Source organism: Oreochromis niloticus, linkage group LG3, assembly GCF_001858045.2.
Source record: "Oreochromis niloticus isolate F11D_XX linkage group LG3, O_niloticus_UMD_NMBU, whole genome shotgun sequence".
NCBI lineage: Eukaryota > Metazoa > Chordata > Actinopteri > Cichliformes > Cichlidae > Oreochromis > Oreochromis niloticus.
The window spans coordinates 37,634,247-37,655,672 of NC_031967.2; the positions used below are offsets into that span (position 1 = coordinate 37,634,247).

Here is a 21,426-nt window from a genome sequence, read left to right on the forward strand (position 1 = left end):
GAACATGAAAATCTTCAAGAACATGATAATTTGAAAGATGTCATGTAGGATTTTCAAACTGATACAACAGGTGTATCCACTAAAAACCTTGGATGAGGTTGAATCTTGGTGAGCTTGATCTCAAAGTTAAGGCCAGTGATCAAGTTTTATCAAACTCTTGATGAAACAGAAATTAAATGTAATTTATTTAACTTCTGCTGCATTTTGTTTCCGTTTGCAACGTTTTTCTGTTTGCTGGTGTTTTCTTAAGTTCCAGTCCGCTCAGGACCACAGTAAGAAAAACCGAACTTTGTGAATGTGATAACTCCAGAACAAGGCGACGCAGGATTTCCAAATTGATGCCATAGGTTCTTGTAGTAGCAAGCCAAAAGGGAAGCACTGATGGCCACCATTCATTTTTTGGAAAATAAGGGCTGGGAATAAACCAGGTGCATTAAGTTCTAGCTACAGTTTCGCTACCAGAGATGATCTCGGCAACTCAAGACAATGCTCGTTATTTCAGAAAAGTGACTCCAGAAGAGTCTACTTTCTATGGAGGCCGCATCAAGCTGTTTGTCTGTGAAGAAATTTTTTTTTTGAATGGTGGAGCAGCCGCACTCCTGCGTGTGAAAGGATGAACCCTAACCTGAGCGTCATTCTGCAGAACGCTTTACAGAACCGGGTCATTTACGCATATTTACTTGACTCCGAAACTCCCAAAGTCTGCTTTTGATGTCGGTAAATGAACGGGGTCGTCTCCTTTCCTGTCTGGAGATTTTCAGATGTGGGTGAAAGAGGGGTGATGCACTGCAGAGGATGCTGGAAAGCACAAAGAGTCTATCAAGCAGACTGTTTTCTGTTTGATTTTTTAAAATAGGAATTTACTGTTGACAGACATTTATTTGTTCCTTTAACCTACAGCTTGTTGTGCTGTTGCATTTTGACATTCTAAAAAAGGACATGTTACAAATCAAGTTGTTGAGTTTCATTGGATCTACTAATTGGAAGGATGGTGGTTTGATTCTGGTTCATCCAACCTGCATGTCAAAAAGTCTTTGGGCAAGATCCCGTGAACGTTAGATTCAAAGTTCTTGGTATGGAAAAAAGCACGTATGTGGCTGAATGAGCCTTTTGTAAGAAGCTGCTTTAAGGACATTTACCATTTAATTGAAGTTTAGAATTATTCTATATACGTTCTGTATACATTAGTTATAAATAATAAACAGACTTACATTTTTCCGTGTATAATATAATGCATTCTTTGCCTTCCAGGTAAATTTAAGATCGTCAAATGCCACAAAACTCAAATATTGTACAAATGATTCACTCTAAATCAAAATGTATAAATGTAAATAAATAAATGTAAATAAATAAATGTATATATGTTAGGATAATTTGTGACTCCTAAGTCTTTAGGACTTAGGAGTGCTAAAAGAATAAAAAAAAAAAAGTCTATTTCATGTTTTATTGTCAGATAGACAGAAAAGTAACCTGCAATATTTACTGTGTCTGTAGTGTAGTTGGTATTGTTGGAGAGTGATTTATCGAGAATTTAAAAAAATATGTATTGAGTAAAAAAACTTTTAAAAGCCACAAAAAGACACAGGAAGTGCTGCCGCTCCTCTCTGGGGTATTAACAGACTACATAATGTTCCCTGTGGCCTCGCTCCATCTGGACGGTATACTGCAGTAATTACTGTAGCAGAGCAACATAATAAACCAAACTTGTTATCAAAAATGACCTGACAGCGCTTCAAATCCTTGGTTGTATTTTTATCGTGTCTTTTATTTAAGTGGAAACTTGTTTCCCCCGAGGAGACACGTTTGGAAGTTGACATGAAATTTCATTCATAGTGTTTTTTTCTTCTTTCTTTAGTAGTATGAGCTGTAGTATGAATGATATGAACTCCAAATTGAAGCCAGCCAACAATGAATCTGTCTTTCGCCATCTATTGATTTTTCAAAATAAAAGCTCAAATATGTCTAACACTGATCCAACCATTTCCTCCAGCTCCTGTTTTTCTTCCTTTCCTATCTCCTTGTTTGTACTCCTTATTTAATCTACCTTTTTTTTCTTAAATCATTCTCTGCTTTTCCACCTCTTCGCCATCTCTACACTTAATTTATTTATTCATTATTTATTTTTTGGCCAAACTTATTTTGGTGAAAGAAATCAGGGCCAATATGTATGAAAAGCCTGGCTGTTTTCAGTGTTTGTTAATGAGAGGGGTGGCAGAGGTTTGAGTGATAAGCCGAGGAATAAAAAAAATGGAGGTGATGAATCAGTGAAGATGGAAACATAATAAGGAGATAAAGCAGAAAAAGGAGCATTTTGAGGCTCAAAGCAGCTATAAATGAGAAATAACAAATATTGTAGTTAGTGTAAAAGGGCTTGCTCATAGTGGCAAACTTGCAGAGAATTATGAGTCGAACCTCTGGCTCTGCTTGCCGAGAAGAGCTTTATAGGAAGTTATACCACAGTGGGTCATTCAGAAGTGACAAAAATGATCGTAGAGACCAAAAACAGAGCTAAAGGTGCGTGAGTACTGGACCTACAACTGCAAGATGGTCAGTTTCTACCTTAAAGCTTGTTTCTGCCACTCCAAGTAGCCAAAAACCACAAAATAGAAGCTTAACATAGAAGGAGGAACAGAAATAAGGAAAGGAGCAAGGAAAAGAAAAAGGGTTGAAACGATAGAAAGGATAACCTGAGATGGATTTAAGGAAATGGGGAAAAAAGTAACGGAGGGAAAAAAAAGAAGCATGAAAAGATGAAGATGAAGAAAAGAGATGAGCTGAGGTGGAGAAACAAATGATGAAGGAAGATCTGGGAACGATGGGAAAGGTAGAGTCGAGGGATGTGTGGATGAAGTGGCAGATAGGGGATGGAGATTTTGTGTGTGTGTGTGTGTGCGTGCGTGTGTGTGTGTGTGTGTTAGAGTGCATCTTAATCAGCGTTAATTTCACAGCAGAGTTAACCCAGTTGTCAGTGTGTTAGGCATTAAGGGCTGAGCAGACACTGTGACGCACTCACAATGAACACACACGCATACACACACAAATCAAGGATGTCTTTAATCCTTGCCAATTAGTACCCCACATGATTGTCTGAATACTAACGACCTCTGTGTGTGTGTGTGTGTGTGTGTGTGTGTGTGTGTGTTTGGTGTAATTGATTTCTGTGATGCTGCTTCGTTGCCTTTTATACCTTAGTAAACATTTCATAAACTTCACTCCGACTTTGTGACGAGTACTGTCGAAGGAACCTTTCTTCTTTTTTTGAATTTGTGGAGCAGGGTCCTCATAAATCAAGACAGCATCTTAAATGAACCAGGCAAATAAACCAAACCAAAATATTTAAAGTTGCCTGCTCTGTTCACTGTTTCTCACAGAGGAGTCTCCGCTCGGACAAACCCTGCCGCCCGGGTTTCCTGCTCCGTTCCTGTTCGCTGACGGCCTGTCGTCAGTGGAGACCCTCCTCACCAACATACAGGTGTGATCCTGCTCTCACTGTCACTGTCACTTTAACAGCCGCTGGGAAAAGGCAGCAGATGGACTCCAGGAGTACGAGGGGCTTATTTCACTTTTTTAATGCTACTGCAAAGAACACTACAGCAATATTACATTAGGTCATATAATTCTTATGGTTGCATATGTTTGGAATGAGAAGCAAGAAAGAATACATGTGTGTGAATGAGAGGGAGGCAGGTGGAAAGGAGAAGAGGTAGTGAGGGTGGATGAGTTTGAATAGCTGGGGTCAACAAAGAGAGGTGATGAACAGCGTGGGTGAAGAGGGGTGATCTGTGAGAGAAAGATGAAGAGGATGTAGATGGTGGTGCTGTTTACAAGACAAAGTGGACAAGATTAGAAATGAGGGACAGCTCAGGTTGAGCGGTTTGAAGACAAAGTTAGGACATGTGCAGATAGCGGGTTAATGAGTTAAACAGTCACTCAGCTCTCTGTTTCACTAAAGAAGTCCTTGAAAGTTGATGATTTAACTTAAATTGACATAAAAATTAAAAATCTGTAAAAATAATATAATTTGGCAGATGCACTTTAACTTATACAAAAGAAAAATTCATATATACAAATTGGGATTTAATTTCTTTCCTTTTTTCTATTTGTGTTTTTAATTTGTCAGAAGGTTGAAAAAACACTCAGTTTAAAAACAAAATTTTTCCTGGAATGTATTTATTTATTACAGGGTCTCTGTTACCCCACTTAACACAATTTTCTTGTTATCTGCAACCTTTTAATAAATAAATTCTTGAGTAAATGAAACCCTCGTTAAAAATATTCTTATCATAATCCTGTGGATTTTCCCCCATTGAGCAGATGGCAAAATTGATCATAACATCCAGACTAATACTCCTAATTTAAACACTGACAACACGGCGGGTCTCTGCCTCACCCTGCACACCCTGAACAGTTTTAGAGGTTATAAACTCTGTACCCAATCTGTGCACTCAGGGCCTGCTGAAGGTGGCTGTGGAGAACGCCCGGGCGCAGGACAAACAGATCCAGGCGGAGAAGAGAGAGCTGAAGATGGAGCTCTACAGGGAACGGGAGATGAGAGAGAGTCTGGAACGACAGCTCACCTCTGAACTACAGAGCAGAGGTTAGAGGAGGAGGAGGAGGAGGGGGGCATTTGACAAGTTCTTTGAAGATGAGCCTCAAAAGCAATGTTAGAACATAAAGGGGCCGTTAGAAAGATGGCAATTTGCCAATGAGTTACATGGTAGCTACAACACGAGCTATCTTCTTCCTCCAGCTTCCATCCAGAAGCGGCTGAAGAAGGAGAAGAAGGCCAAGAGGAAGCTGCAGGAGGCGCTGGAGTTCGAGTCGAAGAGGAGGGAGAGAGTGGAGGACGCTCTGAAACACTCGTCCTCGTCCTCCCCTTCTCCTGAGCCGCTGCACGCTGCCAACAACAACAACAACAAAAAGAACGGTTTGTTTTCTCGCCGCCTCCTTCTTCTTCTTTCGTCTTTTTAAATTCTTCCCTTTCTCGCTTTAGCTCGAACTGCCTGCATTTAATACTGCTTAAATGTGTGTCTGTTAGATGAATGGTTTTTCCCCCCTCCAGCCTCTTGTTTACCCTAACAAGCAGCTTTAAAAGCAGAGTTACAGGCTGCTGCTGTTTTTCTGTCGTCCTTCCATAAAATTCGGAATAATCACCAGCAGCAGTAAACGTGCAGTTAATCTGTCTGTGTGGCACCGCTGCAGAAAAACAACGCCAGCACAGTTTGCAGCACTACGTCTTGTAGATGCAGCTCCACGTTTGCTTCAGGTTGGTGTTCCTGTGCAGGCCGATGGCAGTGGATATGTCTGTTTATCATTAATAAGGAGCAAAGAAGCAAAGCAACGCCCACCGATGTAATTCTCACAAAGAAAAAAGAAAAGAAAAACACTGTCTGGGGCTGGACCCTCTGTGGATCCGGTTTGTCTTTGACCTGCACGCAGTTACAAGGTGCTGTTTGTTTTTTATTGGCCGACCCACTGAGACTCTGTCTTGTCTTTGTGTTGCAAACCAGACGCTGCTGTAGCCGAGGACAAACCTGAAGTTAATGGGAACCAGCAAGACAACGGCGCTGTACAAGGTAACACACACACAAGCGCGTGCTCATTGAGACACAGTCACGCCGATACACACACATGCAAACAACGTGACGCAAAGTGCCATACGTTAACAGACACACACATGGCAGGCACATGTGTGTGTTGGGGCCCATTTGAGATCAGTAGAGACGTTAAGCAGGCGCAGTGGCCTCCCTTTGATGTGCACCTCAACAGACATGCATGTGACGACGACTGTAAATATTTCACAGAGTTTACGTTTAAGTGTGTGACAGCTGCGTGTCAATACGCAGGGCTTTAAGCTCTCCGTGCTGGAATTCCAGCGCGGGGCTGTTTTAGATTTGACAGTAAATAATGTTCATGGCGAACTAATCCTGCTTTTTTTTTAAACTGTCCTGTAGAAACACGTTTTTCTATGAAAAGACTAAAAGAACATGTCATTGAGATACCAACAACAAGAAGAACAATGTGACTGAGCTACTTGGCAAAAGCGACTTTGTATCAAGGCTACTTGTTTGGTTTTTGGACAAGTTGGAAAGTTGTTATTCCGTTATTCTGCATAAACACTGTTGGGAAACCAACTGAGCAACAAACACTGAAAATTATACTTGCCAGCCACTTCTACTACCAGGCTGGACCTCCTTGTACCTTCAGAACTGCCTTCATTCTTCGTGGCGCAGGTTTGACAAGGTTCTGGAAACATTCCTCAGAGATTTTGGTCCATTGACATGACAGCATCACACAGCTGCTGCACATTTGTCAGCCATGATGTGAATCTCCCACTCCACTTAAAAACTTTTTCACTTTAACTTTTTTTAAAGTTCTAAAGCCTACCATGACCTCGATGACTGAGAACTTGCAGGCTTTCAGCAGGTTGTCTTGACTATGTCTGCATACCTGGCATGTGATTGGCTGATTACACTTCTGCATTAGCAAGCAGCTGAACAGGTGTATCCAGAGCCATTAAATGGAAGAGTTGCGTCATCTCCCTTCATTCCAGTGGAGTTTTGTTTTTGTTTTTTACAGCAATGGCAGATCCTGGAGCCTCGCAGTAGTTCTGAAAGTTATCAAAATACGCTAGCTGCGCTATAGAGATGTAATAGCACAGAAGTTTGATATGCAGTGTTTCAACTGCTTTCGATGCACCTGTGGGAACTATTTGAAGGCTGCATGACCCACGGAACAACCCGGAATTCTGAACCCCCGCTGACACAACTCTGACTTACTTAAGGGCTCTGGGTGTACCTAACAAAGTAGCTGGTGAGTGTACCAAGTGTATTTGTGTGCACTTCTTCTTGTACTACCATGTTTGTCTGTACCAGTTTAAGGTTTTTAAGAAATGTATAAAGTTTTAGAAAAAGATAAACAATATTTTTGGATTATTTTAAAATCAAACTATAGGTTGAACAATTAAGAAAACAGGGACATGCTTATTAAAAAGCCTATCATAGCAGAAGGTAGCTTCTGGCTGGGCCTGGTTCTTCCACATGGCTCTTCCTGTCACTGGGGACTTCTTTCTCCCCACCATCATCAAGAGCTTACTCGGGGGAGGGGGGTGTTGTCGTACTGATAATGTGAACTGGTAAAATATATAGGTGTTCTATAGCATGCAAAGGTAAATAAAGAAAGTAAGAGGAAAGAGAGCAACAACATTAGAAACATCCTTGAGAATCTTTTGGAAATTGTTAACATTTTCAAAGAAAAAGGACATTTTTAACAAAGAATTTGCAAAGTGAAGCACAGAGAGAGATCAATCTTTAAGTCAATTCTTGTATTTATTTGAGTTTACATTTCTTCAAGAGTAGTGAGCTGTTCAGCTGGAAGACATTTTAATAGAGCGCAGACTTTCTTAAAAGCTTAGTCATTTTGTAAATTCTTTGTTATTACTTACTCACAGCAAACACATTTTAAAAGGACTGTGGTGAGGTTTATCAACATATTTTGCGAGTTGCAGAGACTAAACATATGCCGGGTTATTTTTAGATGCCAGCAGCACTTGGTTAAAGCAAAGATCTGAGTCTGGTTTAAAGACAAATTCCAGAGTGAGTTTATTTATATTTCACTAAAACCACAGTCTTGTCTAACCCAAGCAAAACTGATTTCGTGACCTGCGTTTAACTACAGCCTGGGCTCAAATGGGACAGTGGCAAGCTCTGCACTCCTGCTGACAACTTCAGTTCAAACTGTCTGAAAGTGAGACGACAGTTTTGTCAAATAGAAAGGTTAAATTGGGATTTGGTAGTTTAGGAAAAAGTGACATGCCTGTTTTCTGACCAGTGCTACTGCTGTTGCTCTGAGGGTTACTAGACTTTGTGGATTTAGCCAACTCCGTTCGATGTGTTGTATTGTGGGAAAGCTTGTTTGCACCACTGTAAGAAAAAAATTACCCATCAACAAGTCAAAATTTCAGGTTATTATCTCAAAGTTTCAACTTCCTCACTCTAAATTTTGAGTTAATAACCTGAAATTTCAGCTTGTCTATGCAAACAAGAAACAAGCTTCCATAACTGTCATACTGTCACTGGACTGTCATAGTTTCATGGCTGCTTTCCAGCTTAAAATAAATAATCAAATGCCACCATGATCTAACCTAACCAATCCATTACCTTACATTTTACTGCAAGAAGAGTCTAAACTTAATAAAAAATGATTATTAGTATTCTCAACAAACCTTTAAATAACACTAAATAATTCATTTAAAAGATATTTTTTAATGTAAAAGAGCCAAAATGGAACTTTAACAACACATTATATAGCCTGTCTGATTAATGTAACTCATAAATAAACTCATAAATAAATGGCAATACTCGTGTGGGCTTTAAATTTCTTCCACTTTATTAGATTAAGTTGATGTGCAGACTATCCTTAAAAACACCACGACATCCTCTGCTGCCCTGTCTTTCTGGCTGCTCTCTCCATCTTTAAAAGTAAAGTTTACATCCAGTAATGTTGTAAACTCTCTGCAAATCGACTACAGCGCCGCTGTCTAGCAGAACAGATGGACACGCATTTGTTTGGTGATGTTTGTTGAGTAGATTAGATTTTTTCCCACTGAATTAAGGCCTTTCCACATCAGACGCATAACAATTAAGCAAGTTAAAAATGTTTTAGACTCACCTGTTCACACGAACCACGTGATGTCGCTAGACAAATGTGCGGTATTTACTTTTTTCAGATCAAGGTCAGAATAAACAGATATGTCCAATTAGACCACTGCATTTGGCAACAAGTGTGCTCGTAGCTCGAAACGTGCAACAGTACTAAAAAAAACCTCTGAAATGATTTCTCTGCCTCCTGAAATGTGGTCCCAACTCTGAACTCAAAGTGCTCCACTGACATCCTGAAATATGTACGAAAGCATCAACTGCTGGATGAAGCCAACACATTCTTCCTGCTGCTGTCTTCTCCTGAGAACTGGATGAACCCAGAATCTCAGTTTCTTCCTTTTCTTGTTTAGAAACATCAGGACCATCTCATTAACGCTTGATTTTGTTTTTTGTTTGTGTGCATTTCTTGAGGATGAATTTTTAACAAAAGCTCAACACTCTTGGAAAACTTCAGATCTGAAAAATTCAGAATTTCATGTTGTTGTTTTTTTCACAACGCGCTTGATGTGTAACAGCCTTTTACGCCGAGGTGGTGGCGGTGAGACAAGCGAGCGCATCCAAAATGTAAAAAAGAATACAAAGTATCACCACCTCCACAAACTCCACCTTCTTGGACTGATGGTGCTCCTGAGTGTTGCTTACTAATGCTGCAGAGCAGAATAAGGACCACCACTATCTTCAGCTGTGGTCCAGGGTGAGGGACCATAACGGCGACCTGGTCAGCTCACCTTCAGGAAAAACACAAAACAGGAAGGCCTGGAGCTAGGTGGTTTAGTCTAGGCTCTTTCAAAATAAGAGCATGGCTACTTGGCGATAGTAAATCGACGATGTCTTTGATACACATAGATGAAAATGGATAAAACGAGTGCCGACTGTTAAAAGGACGTGTGTTGGTTATGGGGTGGGACTGTGGGGTGACATTAGTTTCTGATTTGTTGAGCATCTCCGTGGCCTCGGGTGGAAAGAACGGCAGGCTGTAGCACATGAACTTGCTTTACTTTATTATTCATGAAACTGCCAATCAGACTTATTTACTTATTAATCAAAGGTGCACTTCTGCGGATGGGTCCGGCCCACTTTAACCTCAGGCTGCAGATGAACATAACCTGAAGGAAGCGGCGCTGGAGTCTGACTGTTTTCAGGTGGAGGGGGTTGAAAAGTTGAGCTGAAGTGGAGGAAAGGTCCAAGTCCGAGTTATTGGTTTGGAAGTGCATTATGCCAATGAGGGTCCTCACAAGTACAGCGCCGGTGTGTGCGTCTGTGTTAGTATGCATGTGTTGTCCTCTTTCCACCAGCTGTGCTCAGTCCTCCCTGACATTGAAAACCTTCACTTGAAACTCTGCGTGTGTATAAATGAATATCTACAGGCGCACACCGTGTGTGTGTGTGTGCTCTGTACCTGTAGTTGTGCATTTCTGTGTGTGTTTGATCCACACTCTTGTGAGACAGGGAACTCTAATTAGCTCTCACTCCTCTTTAGACCCCTTTTAGATCCCCTCTCTTCTGCAAGCCAAGCACTCCGACAAACACACACACACAAACACACACACCTACACACACTCACACACACACAGACCCACCTGATTTCATTAATGTTGATTGGCCCAGTAGGACCCCTTTGCACACACACACATAGACAAATACACACTCATCCCTCCTGCCATAAAAGCATTTTGCACCTATGGTGGTTTACTTACACACACACACACACACAAACACACACACACACACACACACACACACACACACACACCTCTCCCCTGCCTCTCTCACCTTCCACACTCTTAATTAACGAGTGAGGAAGAAAAGTGCTGAATACAAAGAAAGACATCGCATTACAATCAAAAAGAGAGAGAACGAAGGGAGGGAAAAACGATAAGCAAGGGAGGGAAAGCGAGAGAGGGTTAAAAAGAAAGGAAGTGAGATCGGTTTCATTTGGTTGTTAAAAGCTGACCAGGCTAATTGGCCATGTAAAAAAAAAAGATTTGAGGGAAATTAAGAACAGAGAAAAGGAAGTTAGAAAGCAGGAGAGGGCGAAGAAAGTGGAGAAGATTTAGAGGTTGGGGGGCGGGAGGCTCTGAAGGAGGAGGTTAAATGATTGAGATGGGGAAAGGGGGAAAACTGAAGGAATATAAAATAGAAACATGGGCAAAAGTAGGAAGAGAAATGGGAGAGAAGGAAGAAAGGGAGATTTGGGGAAAAGAGAGATGCGAAGGGAAGGATTTGAGAGGGAAAAGGCAAATATGGGCTGGAAAAGAAGGAGGGTGTGGCGTGGAAACAAGCGAGAGAGGCGACAAATAAAATGGAGGACGGAGAAAAAGGAGAAAAGTTCAAAGGAGATGGAGAAAGAGAAGAGGAAAATGATGTCAGAATGAATGAAAAGGAAGGATAGGGAAAGGTAAGTGGAAGAAAGGAAGAGGATGATGAGTTAAAAGCAGTAAAATGAAGCAGGGAGAAAAGGTTGAGACAGGGATAAGAGTAAATATATGGAAAAAGAAGAGGGAAAAATCAAAGGATACCAGATGTTAGGTGGAAAGAGCAGGATGAGAGGGTGTCCGTGCATATATGGATAATGTTTTAGGCATCATTTTTATAAGGAGTCCCGGACACGTGAAGGGGGAGCAGAGGAAGGGTTAGAGAAGAAAGGAAACAGTGAGGATTAAAAAAGATGAACAAACCGGAGAGGAAAAGTGGGGTGCAGTAGAGGAAGAGGTGGGAAAGGAGGGCAGCAGGAGGAGGAGGAGGAGGAAGACTGAGCAGGTTCCTTGGGACGGAGTTGAAAAATGTGACCTTGTTCCGAGACCTGGTGACATTTTCTCCACCCTGCTGATAGACTTTTAACAAGGCAGGTCAGCGTCATTTTTAACTACGACAGCAAACACACACACACACGTGTGCACGTGGGGTGGAGGTGTATTTTATAGTGACAGATAGAGGTGAGAGGGAAATGTGCCGAAGTGGTTACAAAAAGGCCAGACTCAGACTCACAGAGACTCAGCTACTTCATGTTTTGTTATTTATTTTGTTTCAGCAGACAGATAATTTGAAGAAAAGAAATCAGTAATAAAACATCAGAGAAGAAAAAGGAAAACCGAGTGCTAAAGAGCGAGTTATTATTAGTCTGAAAATGAATGTTTGGAGCAGAAACAGCCAGTAATTCACAGCTTCCTGGTTTTCTTTTGTCTTCTTTGACACTGAACTGAATATTTGGGCGTTTCGTGAACAAAACAAGTGATTTGTTGATTTGGGCTTCGGGAAAAATGCGATGGACACATTTGGTGCTATTTCTTTTTTTAAATGATTAAGAACTAGACAATTCATTAAGGGCTTCAAGTAACAATTACTTTCATTACAGATTTATTTTTGTTGATTATTCCGTTTTTCTTTCCTCGAAGAAACACTGGAAAATATTGGAAAGCATTTTTGCCCAGCATGATGTGTTGGCTTCAGGTTTCATTTGTTTCCACCCAACAGTCTAAAACTCAAAACACATACACACAGTGTTGCAACAACATACTGTGATATTTTTAAGTGTTTGAATATTATCGGATTATCAATAAAAGTTTGGCGGTTTGCTGTGTTGATTGCACTTTTTAGGACATAACTCTTCACTTGAACTTCTGGCCTTCCACCAAAGGAAAAGTACCAAGACTGTGAAGAAAAGAGTCAGTTTTAATTAAAGGTTAAATTGAATCCATACATATGTCTTTATGAATGATGAACCACAAACTGCATCTATAGATTTATGCTCAGGGACACAAAATGTAGGTCTTTATTTAAATATAGTGAGGTGTTGAAACTGGTCATTAAGGGTACAGGGAGGGTCATCAGATACCGTTTTTATACTTTATGGGGGAAAGATTTAAGCTGCGTTAATTTTATTAATAATAACTAAATGTAAATTTTATCATCAGACAATGAGCTTGAGGGTCTGTGTGGATGTCCTAACTGTTTTTTCGTGACTGTGCAAACTGAGCCCCATGTTGTGGACTTCAAAGTAGTCTACCAGGAGTGAGTGCTTGGCCGTTGGGTCTCCAGCTGTCCATGTCCACAATGTAGTATAATTTGACCCACAAATATCCCTGGAGCATGGACTGATTTTCCTGACCATGGGCCTCTTGTGCTCTTCCTAAACACACACAGTTCAGTCAAACAGTAATACATCACGTATTACTTTGAACTTACATTTGCTATTGTGAATGTATATATTCTTGCATTATTTACATTCTTAAGTGGTCTGTAATCTAAATAAATGAACAGTGAACAAAGTGCTACCTAAGGTCTCAGTCACGCAGGCCTAGAGACTGGTTGGCAAACCCCTGGCACAGTGTTCATACATAAAATCGGTCACCAAGGGAGTGCCCTGCCAAAAGTCTCCTTAAGATTGCTTTGGTTGGAAGCAGATTGTTGCTTCGATAGATTAGTCTGCAAACACTCGCTGAGTGGTAGCGAAACTGGGAAAAGTGAATAATAGAATAGAGACTGTTCACTGTCAAATGCATCCAATAACGCACAACTTTTAGGCAATCACAAAGAGGTTGTGCAACACAGTATACTTCTTTGCAACCAATTTCATATAGTGACTACCAGTGTTTCAGGCATGTCCTACCGGGAGGAGGCCCCGGGGTAGACCTGTTTCTTGGCTGGCCCAGAGATGCTCGTGTGTTCCCCCAAATGAGCAGGCGAAGGTGGTTGGGGAGGGTGTGGTCTGGGCTTGTTCTGGACCCAGATCCAGATAAGTGGCAGAAACTGGATGGATGAATGGACGTTATCTAATTTACCAAACACTGTTATAATCACACTATACTTTCTAAAAGCCCTTTACTCCAATAATACTGTACATAAAAAAACAAATGCCTGCTTTTGCCCTTGTGGGCCACAAATGCAAGGCGAATCTGGGCTCGTTTGGTCTGAATTTGCCTGCGGGGCAAATAATTTTGCACTTCCTTGTGCGGAATCTTTACACATAAGTTCAATATTCAGGCAAAATCTCAAATTACGCTCTGGGTGCAGCTGCTCAAACGTGAAGCTCGTCTGCTTTACGTCTGTTTTATGTCTTTTGGACCGCTAGTTGCACAAAACAAGACATTTATAGAGATTTCCTGGAATGGTGGGAACCTGGAATTGACATTTTGAAGATTTCCACCAAACAAAGAATAAATAACGGGTCAAAAATAAAACGGATTAGTTCCAGTGGACAGTGGAAAAATGAGCGCAGCCATAGAAAAGCAAGCTGATGTGAAAGTTTTCGATATTTTAACTGGAAGAAGTTACAGGTTCGAGTTTTGAGGACAGCACTGTCGGGGGGGATCAGCGCGGCTCTCCACTCTTTAAGTTGCAGGACAGTTTTTTAAGCACCGGGCCAAACCTGCTGCCTAAAGGAGAAAACGAAAGGACAGGAGAGGACAGAGAGAAGAATGGGGCGGGATAAAAATAATATGAGAGTAACAGATAGAGGACAGGAGGGAGCAGAGGGGAGGTGAGGAGGAGGAGGGGATGCATGTAGAATAGAGGGATGAAAGAGGAGGAGAGGAGGGGGTTTGAGTGGATTGTGGAGTGATAAAAATAGGGAAGGGCAGGAGATGAGAGGGATGAAAAGGAGGGAAGGCAGGGAATATGAAGGAGGAAACGAGGGGCGAGCGCGAGATGAAAGAGAAAATTTAAGAAAGTTTCCTTTTTTTTTAAGTCCAACACAGAGACCGTGGGTCTGTTTCATATCCAAATAACAAAGAATCATGAGCAGAGGACAAAACGAGAGGGTAGGAAGATGACTAAGAGCTTAAAAAAAAGTAGTAAGGTAGTAGAGGGCAAGAGAAAGAGAAGTGCAGGGTGGAAAGAGGAGGGAGGGCAGGTTTATGGTTGCTGTTATGCAGAAATGTAAACACTTTGCAACGTTCGCAGAAAACAATGACACCGCAGGGAGAGGAAGGTTTGCACGCGTGTGTGTTCCTGTTGTATGCATGCATGTGTTCGGGGTTTTAGTGTGCGCACATGCTCCTGTGTGGGTGGGTGCAGCAACAGCACTACGGGGAGCGGAAGGAGAACGACGGAGGTGAAATGAGAGGGAGAGAAAAAAGAGAGGAGGGAGGGGAGGGAGAGTCGACCCTGGCAAAATTGGAGAGACGAGATTTCTGTCGTAAACGGCATAAAGGGAGAACAAGTGAAGAAAAAATACTTCCTGCTTTAATGATCATGAAGAAAGGGTGAAGTTCCTGTGCAAATGTCTCATTAGACTTTAAACTCTGCATTTTTAATGCACTTAAAGAGACTTTAGCTCAATTTTAGTTGCTACAAGTGGAAATTTTAATTCATATGGACAATTTTTGGAGGAAAACGTTTACTGAGTTAAATATGACAGTGGAGGGCGGAGGCAGGAAACAAGCAGGGATAATGTGTCACCACTTTCTGGATTTCTATTTAAGTTTAGTGCAGTTGTTCCCAAGCTTAATATTAGCCAATTTCTCAATCTGGAAATAAAAACAACAAAAACAAGTATGTGGCCAAACCAGTTCCCCATTTTTACCTGCTGATGATTTACATACTGAGGTTGATTCACAGCTTTATTTCCAGCAGTTCTTAGCCTCTCCTCCCTTTAGTTAATTATATTTTTTACCCCATCAGTCTTTGTTGTTGTCATCACCCTGCTGGCATCACCAAGTTTGTGAACACGCTAACTCAAGAACAAGTATTTTCAAATGAATAGTATAGGTGCATCTACTCGAACCATGTTTGAACCATGATCATAGTGCATCATATACACATTGTACAGCTTACCTGTTGCTCAATAAAGAATTTTCAGCTCCTTGAGCAGTTTTGCAGTAGCTGGACGGGGTTATTTGCTGTATGTAAAATCACTCCATTGGCACATTTGATGGTCAGACAAACTAGCTCAAGGTATTGCATTAAGAAGGTAAAAAACATCATTACAAGTCTAAACTGGCTAACCTTTAAGCATTCATCTGGTCTGTAGCAATGCATTTAGAGTGAGGAAATGGGTTAAGTCCAAGTCACACAGACCTAGAGACCTCTAAGTGATGCCATGACAGCCAAGAATCCTCACAAACTTCAGCAACTGGTGAACAAAAAAAATCAAAACTTTCATGCGGGTGGGTGGTTGGTGTCAGGGGATACGCATTTTCCCCCAGTGACTGGCGGTTTCCAGGAGGTCACAGACTGGTCTCTAGGCCTGTGTAACAGGGACCTTAGTTTCACATCTACCCCTTTATAAGGATTTTTTTCCCCATTTGGCAGACTTAAATGGAAATTTCATAGCAGAAGAACTCTAGTCAAGAAGAAGAACTCTACTTATTTTCCAAAACAAGTTTTGGAAAATAACTTTGACTTTAAAGAGCAACCCATCTCCAACCTTATCCCTAAGTGGTTGGCCTGGTAGACGTTAAGGGGTTAATATTTTGCCAGTTATGTGTGAAGCTGTTTTTTTCTCATTAAATTATTCCATTAATGTCATTTTAAAGGTCTGGCAAAAAAAATATTGTTCTACTATCTAAATGTATAACCTGAGCTTTTTGCAGTCTGCAGACCTCGGACTGAAACATTACTAAGGAGACAAACACAAGATACACATAGATCTTCTTCTTTATGATCTGCATGTTTGTTTATACATAGGTTTTATGCCAGATCCCCTTTGTGATGCAGCCCTCCCCATTTATCTGGGTTTGGGATCAGCACCAGCATCGGCTTGTCACTTTCCCACTTGGCTGGGTTACAAGATGCATATAGATAATGAAAATAATTAAAAAAGAAAATAGTTGCCTAGTTTGTTACAATCACTTCCATAACTTTATCAATGGTTTGTTTTACCAAAGAAACAAGTTCTTCAGTTATTCTAAGGCAGTATCTAAATTTAACATCACTGGGATATAGGAACTGCTAGAATCACCAGTCGAATCTGATAAAAGCTTAGAGTTTTCTGACTTTGTGCCAAAGGATTTTTTTCTCCCCACTCAGTTTTATACTTTTACCAAGGTACTTGCTGTTCTAGAATTTTCCCACCCATTTTGGTTGTGGCAGGCCTGGAGACTATCCCAGCAGTCAAAGGACGACACGTGGGTTACACCCTGGGCAGGTCGCCAGTCCATTGCAGGGATACTCATGAATTCTGATAAGTGTTGATTCAGGAATCTTTGAGTGCCATGCCAGTTGCTTGTATGCTCCCCTTTTTTTTTTTCTCTTTTTTTAAAAAAATGACGTGTTTATGTTTTTGCCTAGAATCGCGGCCGTTTCTGAAGACTCCCATGATGTTCTAGAGAGAGACTCCGCCTCCAGAATCCCGGCCCTGCACAGAAGAACTCCACCAGCCCGCTTCCACGGCAGCCTGGATCACCACAGATATGACCTCCCCAGGCGGGACTTTGCTGCAAAGCGACCGTTTTTTTGACGTTGCTATCATAAAAATGGGACTACTAAGAGACAAACTCCCTATCTGGACGTACTTTGGGGCCTGTCTCTCTACCTTCTCTTTCTCCTTCTTCTTCTTTTTAGACAAACTTCACTCCATTCATTCCTCTTTATCTGTCCTTGCAGCAGAACTTGTTCCTCATTTGTTTCCGAAACTGAAAACTGAAAGTCATTCCCAAGGATTTGGAAAAAAAAAAAAAAAAGCAGGCAGCAAGATGTGAATGGGCTGGATGACGTCAGCATACTCTCAAATTCGGACAGATGAGAATCAACATGGTTGGACATAATTTAGAAAAATCAGTTAAAAGAAAAAATTCAAGGATGTTGATGATTTGCAGGAGCTAAAAATTTTCAACTCCCGCTCTCTGGGTGTGTCGCTGGACAAGAGAAACAAAAAACACACAAATAAATAAATAAATGAATAAAAAGGAGGCATGTATAAAATATCAGGAAGGAAAAAAACTGAAGATAAAAAGAGAAAAACAACTTGGGAGGCTATTTCTGTCCTGTGTTTCATTCATTTTTATTTTCCGTACAGGGACTGAAAAGAATGCATGGGAAAACTTTTGTGTTGTCGTTTGGCTTATTTTAACCTCCATACACTCCTTAACTTGAACTCTCCGTTTTCTTTCCCCTCTTACGAACTCCCTACCACCTCTTCATTTCATTTCTACCTCTTATTTTTTTAATCCTTTTTATTAAACCTCTCCCATCCTTCTGTATATTCCCACTGCCCTATTCCTCTCTTTCATACTTGTTTTTTTCCCCTCTACCTCTTCGATGTCTTCTCTCTCCCTCTCCATGTAAAGGAGGCATTACTCTGAAAATGTTGGATGCGGCTTTTCAATGTATGAAGTATTTTCTATCACCCTTAAAAAAACCTATGGAATCAGTTTCTGAAACGATGCAAAAGATGGAAAAAACAAAAAAAACAAAAAACAAAACAAAAAGCAAAAAAACAAAAACTGTTTTTTTATTGCAATGGAGTGATTTTTAGACACATACTATCCTAAAAGTATGTCGAATTCTCTTCCTCTACATTTGACCTTTTCACATTTTGATGCCCGTTCCTGTTACCAGGAAGTGTTAGTACAGTTTCTGTTGTTTGTCAAACTAAAGATGGGGAGTTTATTTTATTATTATTATTATTGTTGTTATTGTTGTTATTGTTATTATTATTTTTAACTGCCCTGAAAAAAAAAGGTTTATGAACTTTCTATAACTCACATTCAGTTTTACTCCTTTTCTGTTGGATTTGAGAACTTTTCAGTGATCAAACGTACCGCAGGTGAAGACGCTCTTCTGCAACATCAAACACCAGAAAGCGTTCACTTCCCGATTTTCTGACCTACTAAGAGTGCAGGCTGTGTTGAAGTTTTGTTTTTTCCACTGCGTGTTTTGTTTATTTGTTGAATTACTATTTGAAAAGTGTACGGGAGGAACGAGGGAGGGCTGGGCCAGGGTGGGTGGGCTTAAAGGGATATTAAGTGTAGATAGAAATGACATTCAGCGTTTTCTTGATTTTTGTTTTATTACGTTTTTCTCCTGATGATCTCTCAGTCTGTCACTGTTCTCTGGGTTTGAGCTGACTGCAAATATACAGTATTATAATGACTGCTGTCTCCTGGTGTTTTACATCATGAGTTCATGTACGTTGCTGACTTTATGTGAACAGCATCATAAGCTAATACGATCTAAACACTCGGCAGTGTTTTGAACCATAAAGTCCTACAAACTGTGACGCCACACTTACTAAACTCAGATTTCTTGTGTTGAGTTATCCTTGCGTTTACAGAATTTAATGCTCTGTCACTATATTTTTTACAGACATGGGGGGAAAAACTACGCAAAGCAATTGTGCTCAATGTATTTCTGGTGGCTTGAGTATTTTTAAATTGGATGTAATGAATGAAGAACAAGGCGTTGCGTCAAGCATGTCTGATAACTAGGAGTTAAATTCAGATGAAAACAATTACAATTTCATCCTAGGCACCCATGGAGAAAATAGTGGGTGAGGTCACGATGGCTGTGTACGTCATTATTATGCACTCCAGGACGGAGGAGTAATTAATTTCCCCATGAGGGCGCACCTGAGAAACTGGGCCACACTAGTAAACTCAACTAAATTCTACTTAATATTAATTTGCTCTCCTTATGTTATTTGTGCGGCCCTCCACAACAGTCCCATGTGGACTGTTGTGGAGGGCCGCACCATGTTTCTAATGTAGGCCCTTGAGAAAATGAACCCTGTCCTAGAGTGTGGATAAATCATGTAGATAGCTACACACCTCACACAATGTTTTCTTTGAAGCTCCAGTCTCAGTTTTTTAGTGACTGCAATGTTAGTTTTCTTAGACAAGAAGTTCCAGTAGTTGAACAGTGTAACAGACTGATATAATACCATTTTACTCACCAAAGTTAAGTGAGAAACTTTCTAAGCTTTGTTTTATAATTAAAAGCAAATGTCTGAGGACGAGGCGAGTGAAAGAGGAGAGCCAGAAATGCCCAACAACAGATCAAATTTAGCAAATTTTTGATTACAGATTTGATCATTATGATCCAACTTTTTGCTTTTTGTATTCATTTTCACCACAACATTTTATCTTGTTATAAATCAAGCACATGCCCTTTTCAGAGGAGTATTTTTACACTCACTCACTGTTTAGGTCAGCTTTAGCCCAGATGATAGACCTCCGTAGAAATAGGAAAGATGTTTTTCAGATGAATTGATGGAGAAATCTTTGAAGGTTGCCTGTTTGTTTGTGTCACTGATGGGACAGAGTTTCACTCCACTCATTAGAAACTACTCTGTTAGATTTTGGAAAAAATCATCACAGATGGTACTAAAGTCAGACATAGGACATGAAGTTTCACTAACAAGTTAATTAACTTGTAATTAACGAGTTGTAACTTACAAATTGTTAATTACAAGTCATCAGCCAGCGAGCACACCCTGTATAGTCCTCCTCAAATTTAAAATAATCAAAATTTTAAAAATGGACTTAATCTTTTATTGAGATTCTGTGTTTATAGATGTAGGCTATTTTTTCCATAGACTTCTACAGGACAAGAAGTCTTTATGCATCCACAGCCATCACCGTTAAAAAGAATGCAGGTGTAAGCCATTTGTTTGTTTGTCAGTGGTGGAAATACAAGCGTTTCCACAAACCAAGCATGGGTTCCTCTTAAAAGCCTCCAGACCGTACTATGTGCTGCACATTGTCAGGACTAACAGGAATAGTTTTGCTCACGAGCAAATAGGTTACGTTTTATTAGCATTTCATGTTTTGCCATGACACCAGGCTGGCTTTGGTCTTCAGATGTCTGAGTGTCTTTCATCCGATCTGCTTCTTGGGTCACACGACTGAGGTGTTGGTTGGTTAGTGGTCTCCTATGACTCTTTGCCTTGTGGCCTTCTCTTTACCATCTAAAAACACCCACTGTTCTGGGCATCCACACAGGATCCGATGTGAACAACCAGAGACCATAGAACGTCAAAGACATTCAGCTACTAAGAGCGATGACAGACAAAATAACCACGGGCAACGTGAGGTGGGCAGGTTTTGAGTTAACCTTTTATTAACTTTTAAGTGAGCGACTGGCATGAATACCAATGACAGTGAAGATGTTGATTGACATGTTACAGGGTGGTAAATATAGATTGGTACTTGGGCAACTGGAAACCGGAATGTCCACTTGGGACCAACAAAGGGATAAATGACAAGGAAATCACTTCCTGTGAGGACCATTACTCCTCCTCCTCCTACTACTCCTTCCACCTCTTCTATTAATTTGAAGTTTGAACTTTAAATATAAAAACAAGAAATTCGAGTAAGATGAAACTCCTTAAAGAGTGTGTGATTAATAATGATTAAGGTTTTTGCCATAAACATGCAAGGATAAAGCTCCTGGGTGACATCTGATTCCAGAGGACAGAAGAATAACTATCCGGGATAAGAAGGCATTTTCACACAAACACTCTGGTATTTCAGAAGATATTCACATACTCACACACAGATAACCACATAATACAAATACAGATTGGCACTTTGGTATTCTGGTAATGTATTTTGTGGCCATACACACACACACACAAGCGCAGAGGGCTGACAGTAAACACACACACGTCGTCTATGTTCCATTTAGACTGTATATTTACTCTGCATTACGGGGTTAATGAGGTGAAGCTTTCCCCTCTCTCACTCACTCTCTCTTTAATGGATCTCTCTCGCTCTCTTCCCGTGCTTGTCTCTTATTCTCCTCTCATTTCTGCCTGTGTTTTCTTTCCTTCTCTGTTTTCCTTTTCTCTTTTACAATCATTCCCACTGTCACTCTTCTGACCTTTGCT

The 21,426-nt window shown here is 40.6% G+C and overlaps 1 protein-coding gene across 1 annotated transcript in view; it reads left to right on the top strand.

The window, feature by feature from the left end:
* The window catches only part of LOC100706586 (dachshund homolog 2), a 113,491-nt gene extending 94,798 nt beyond the window's left edge, over nt 1-18,693 (top strand). The window contains exons 8-12 of the mRNA XM_005459544.4: nt 3,372-3,472; nt 4,450-4,597; nt 4,751-4,927; nt 5,511-5,576; nt 16,890-18,693. Of these exons, the coding sequence (XP_005459601.1) occupies nt 3,372-3,472; nt 4,450-4,597; nt 4,751-4,927; nt 5,511-5,576; nt 16,890-16,927 (530 nt within the window). The 3' untranslated portion in view covers nt 16,928-18,693. The remainder of the gene's footprint in view (nt 1-3,371; nt 3,473-4,449; nt 4,598-4,750; nt 4,928-5,510; nt 5,577-16,889) is intronic.
* Nucleotides 18,694-21,426: the final 2,733 nt, after the last annotated feature.